At 37.4% G+C, this 4,601-nt stretch overlaps 1 protein-coding gene across 1 annotated transcript; it reads left to right on the top strand.

Moving 5' to 3' along the window:
* Positions 1–72: 72 nt before the first annotated feature.
* Positions 73–1,590, top strand: MIA2 (melanoma inhibitory activity 2; the record flags this gene model as incomplete). Its single annotated transcript, XM_009083182.1, has 1 exon — positions 73–1,590. A coding segment is annotated over one exon (1,518 nt), but the record flags the coding sequence as incomplete, so codon positions are not given.
* Positions 1,591–4,601: the final 3,011 nt, after the last annotated feature.

The raw sequence follows: 4,601 nt of genomic DNA, 5'->3' as shown, positions 1-4,601 counted from the left end.
AGAATTATGATCTATATTGCTCTCCTACACGGTGCTACAGAAACATACTAAAAGTTAATATTTTTCTTTTAGGAAACTGATTTCCTTTGTCTTCATGAAGATAAGTATGCTTTTGAAAATGAAGATAACACATTATATGATCACAACAAAGAAAGTGAATATTCATCATCTGATGCAGACCCAAATCTGCATGAAAGTGAACTCCTAAAATATACAAGAGACTCCATACAGAATAAAGAAAGAACTGAATCAATTTCTGAAAATGATTCTGAGGAATCACACACTCAGGAACCTGCAAACAAAAAGTTGGTTGGAAAAGATGACACTGACGAGCCACAAGTGCAAGACAGTCTCCCACTAGAACCCACTGAAGGCCAGTCCAGTTGGATTTCAGGATGGTTCAGCACAGAGAGTCAAAAGTATGAAGAGCCCTTAAAAGTCATTACTGAATCTTTAGAAGAAAATACATACAGAGGCCGAAAAATAGTGGTAACTGCTGAAAATGACTTAGAGGAGACAAATGATAAGGAGGAACAAGAACCCCCAGCAACTGGTTGGTTTCAAGGTGGACTGACAAACTTTCTGTATTTTGGTGAAGAGAATGAGGATGTTAATTTGGCATCAGAACAAAATGATCCACAAGACCATGATGTTTCTGGTGTGCCTGGGCATTCCAATACTGAACAAGAAACAGCAGCCACAGAGTTACTGTCAGAAGAAGAAAAAAGTGAAAGCCAAGAATCCAAATCAAATTGGTTTAATTTGGGTTTAAGTGATGTTCTTAGTTTTGGCCATGCTGAGACAGATACAATTGCTACAGAGGACCAGCAAAGCAGAGAAATGAAGGATGAAGCAAGTAAGAATGAGGAAGAGCAGACTTCAGACCAGAAAGAATCACATATGGACAAAGACTCGAAGGAGACATTTAAAGCAGTGACAGATGAAGACGAAGAGAATTATGCACAAGAAATAGTAGGTTCAAACAGTAATGGGCCAAATCCTGAGGAGATACCAGCAAATGTACATACTCTTAATGACACCAAAAGCACCTCAAATAGCACAGAATCATCTCCTGATATACTAACATGTGATAAAGAGAAGCCACTTGAACCTTACAGTTCAGAAGAAGACTTGATATCAGAAAGCCAACTGCTGAAAAACACTGAAGCTGACAAGATGAATCAGGAGTCAGAAAGCAGACATGGCCAGTCAGGTTGGTATACAAATATCTATAATAGTTTTTTTAATTATAATATGGGCACATGTGATAATCAACAGGGATATGAATCAATTGCATCAGATCACATTTCTTCTTGTCCTAGCCCACCTCAGAATTGTGATCCCTCAGGCACAAAAAGTACAGAAGAAAATCCTGGCATATATGAAGGACAGAGCCATTTCTTCTCTTTTAGTCCTTTTGCAGACATACTGAAGTTTTGGAGTTCAACAGCCAAAGAAGAGCAAGTGCAGAGCTATGGGGAACTGCTGGGACCTGCAGAAAATGATCTGGGCATCAAGAACACCCAGTGTGACAGTGAACCATGTCTTAGTCAGGAAGCATCTGAGAGACAAACCAGTCTAAGGCTGTGATACAGAACAAAATTCAACATGCAAAAGCCATTTCAAAATGGATAATGATGTAAAAGAGAAGATTCACAAACCAGAAAATAAACATAACCCACTGGGTTTTTGTGAAAACAACATCAAAGATTTCAGTCAGGGTATTTTTAATTAACAGAATCAGAAATCTGAGGAGTCCCAAGAACTAACTCCAGACCAACCTTTCTCTCCTCATCCCTCACCTAATGGCTTTGGTTTAACAGGTACCAAAACTTCCAAAGAAACTGGCCACTTGGAGGATGTATGGAGTTTCAGAATGGAAGGTAAAAACTGCATGCTGAGAAGAACTAAACTTCCATAATAAAAAAAGGCCTTTGTAAGCCTTGATAAAATACCACAGGGAAAAGAAACTGAAGGCACTTCAAATCAGAAGGTTAAACACAATGAATCAGGTGACAGTAATCTGGATCCCTCCAAACAGAATCATCTTTCTCCTCAGCTGGCAGTGCAAAATAACAAACAGGGCAGTGGAAGAAAAAAGCTTCAACAAAATCTACCAGACTAGTAGAAGACTGGACAACCCTTGATGCACTTGCTGATAGCTTGTCAGAGAGAAACCACCAGCTGAAGAAATTCCTATTAAGCATGCAATGTCATTAGAAGGTGAAGCAGAAGCAACACAGGAGGATTCATATTCCCAATATGAGCTGCTTGGAATGGACAGTCTTATTCCAGATCTTAGAAAGAAATATAAAAATCACCTGTGGTATAGTAAAAGAAAATACTATTCCGTATCCTCAGCTTTAGGCCCATCAATTCAAAGCACCACGACAGTGCAAGATACAAAAGCATAGAAAATGCATCAGAGTTCTGGAAGGCATCATCAAACACTGCTTCAAAAGGCACAGTAATACCAAATTCTTCAGCTGAATTCAAGGTCAAAAAAATATTTACCAAGAAAATTTACTGAAAATAAAAGCAGCAGTCATGTGCTATTAGCCTGACCAAATGTGAACTTTTACCCTAGAAGCCCTCTAAAAGAGAAGACATATTTAAAGAAAAAGAAAATAAAAGACAGTGTCTCCCAAACCCCTCAGACTAGAAGGGCAGAGTGCTATTAAAAAAAACCACATTAATTAAATCTCAGCAACCTGGGATTGCTCATACACTTGGCTGATAAGAGCATATGTTGAAAAAGAAGATACTGTTGTAACCAAAAGGATGGATAATACTGAAAAAAATTAATTTCTGCTACTAAAACTAGATAGGAGGGGAAAAGAAAAAGAGTCTCAAAACCAAAGTCCCGAAATATAAATAATAACAATTATATTCTAACAGAAAGGTTTCAGTAGTGTTTTTACCAGACCATCAGCATTCTTTGCAAATATATTTAGTAAAACTAACAATTAAGCCTGTCAAAAAGAGTCTAAGCATATACTGTTTTGTCCAAAAACCCAAATGAAAATAGAAGTGACACCAGGACTAGTATATTTAAATACTGTGCAGAAGAATGAGATGGAGTTAAGAGAAGAGAAATCTGAACAAGAAAAGATATAACGAAATGTGGAGAAGGTGCTGACAATGATGAAATCAATATAGAAATCATGCAAGAAAAAACTGGGAAAGAACAGCTTGGAAAAAATACTGGAAAACAAGGAAATTGACAAAATCATAGTAGGGCAGGCAGAGTTCATGTCCCACAAAGCAAGCAAAACCAGGCAAACATTGCACGATAAACAGATTTACCAAACCCACTGATTACATTCCCACAATTTTATTGAAAGTTAAAACATGGTGTTAAGCAACTCTTAGAATATCTCTGTGAAGGAAGCAAACTGATGCAGCTGCACCAGCAATTTGAAAAGATTCATCATGAAATCACAGCTTACTCAACTAAAGACAGTGACACGTGGAGGGAACGAGTGATTGTGTCTGCACAAAAGGGGCATAATTTTGACACTGGGCAGGAAAAATGTACAGAAAAAAAGGAATGTTCTTCTAGAGCTGCCAGACCTTTTGTCTGCTATAACAATTAAGTGTGCTGCCCAAACTGCAGCTAAAGTTACTAGACTAATGCTTCACTAACAGTGATTTAGCAAGAACAAAATATCCTTTGTTTGCAGATAAAAATACAACAGATACAACACTCTCTCCTTCTGGTGATTAAAAATGAAGAGGCAGCAAGCCTAACTCACAGTACTTAATGACTGATTTATGGTATTTTGAGGATCTGGTAATAAGGTTGAGTTAAAACAGTGGTAACAGTTTAAGAGCCAATCACTCATCTTGAATTTTGACTATTGGATGATTTGTGATGTGCATCTTTGGCCAGTAATGTCTTGAAGCATAGAATTAAACAATTTGTAAATTTATCTTTTAAGCAAGGTGTGGGTTTTTTGGAAGAGGCATTTTATTGGCTTCGGGCAATTTACTCCAAGTCACCAACACTGAGGCAGCCAAGTGCCTTCAGTTATACTTCTGCATGAACATGCCTCTGGTTTCTTGTATTTTGCAGGAAGCTTGTTATCTTGTGGGAAGCTGTTAATCTTTAATCCTACATGGTATTTTTAATTGTTCTTCTAAAACTTACCCCTCTTGTATTTGGGTATGAGAAAGAGATCTGCTAATCCTGGCCAGGGAATCTATAGGCTAACTATCAAAACCAATCACATTTTTTTCTGGACATTGATTTTAACTACTTTACTACAGCACAAGTTTTGCTTAAAGCTCTCTCCTCCAGACTCTGAGATTATTATTTGAGTCGTATCTCTTAAATCATAAATCTGTAGCACATATATTCTAACGTGGTACTCTACTACTTGGCTTTAAGTTGAGGAAAATAAAAATACCTAAATCTTTGTAGTGGTTAGTATCTTAGAGGAGTCTGTGTGTGGCAGCTGAATCCTCTGAAAATCACCATGATTTCCCTTTACAATTATTTGCAGGAGTAGGCAGAAGAAAGCTACTAGAAGAAACAGCAAAGAAGGAACATGAAATTAATATAGCTGTAGACAATGAAAGCAGCAGTGACCAAGATTCAA

The sequence above is a fragment of the Acanthisitta chloris genome, unplaced genomic scaffold, assembly GCF_000695815.1.
Source record: "Acanthisitta chloris isolate BGI_N310 unplaced genomic scaffold, ASM69581v1 scaffold39629, whole genome shotgun sequence".
In the NCBI taxonomy this organism is placed as follows: domain Eukaryota; kingdom Metazoa; phylum Chordata; class Aves; order Passeriformes; family Acanthisittidae; genus Acanthisitta; species Acanthisitta chloris.
The sequence above is the reverse complement of the archived record's forward strand: the minus strand, read 5'-3'. Positions and strand labels throughout refer to the sequence as shown.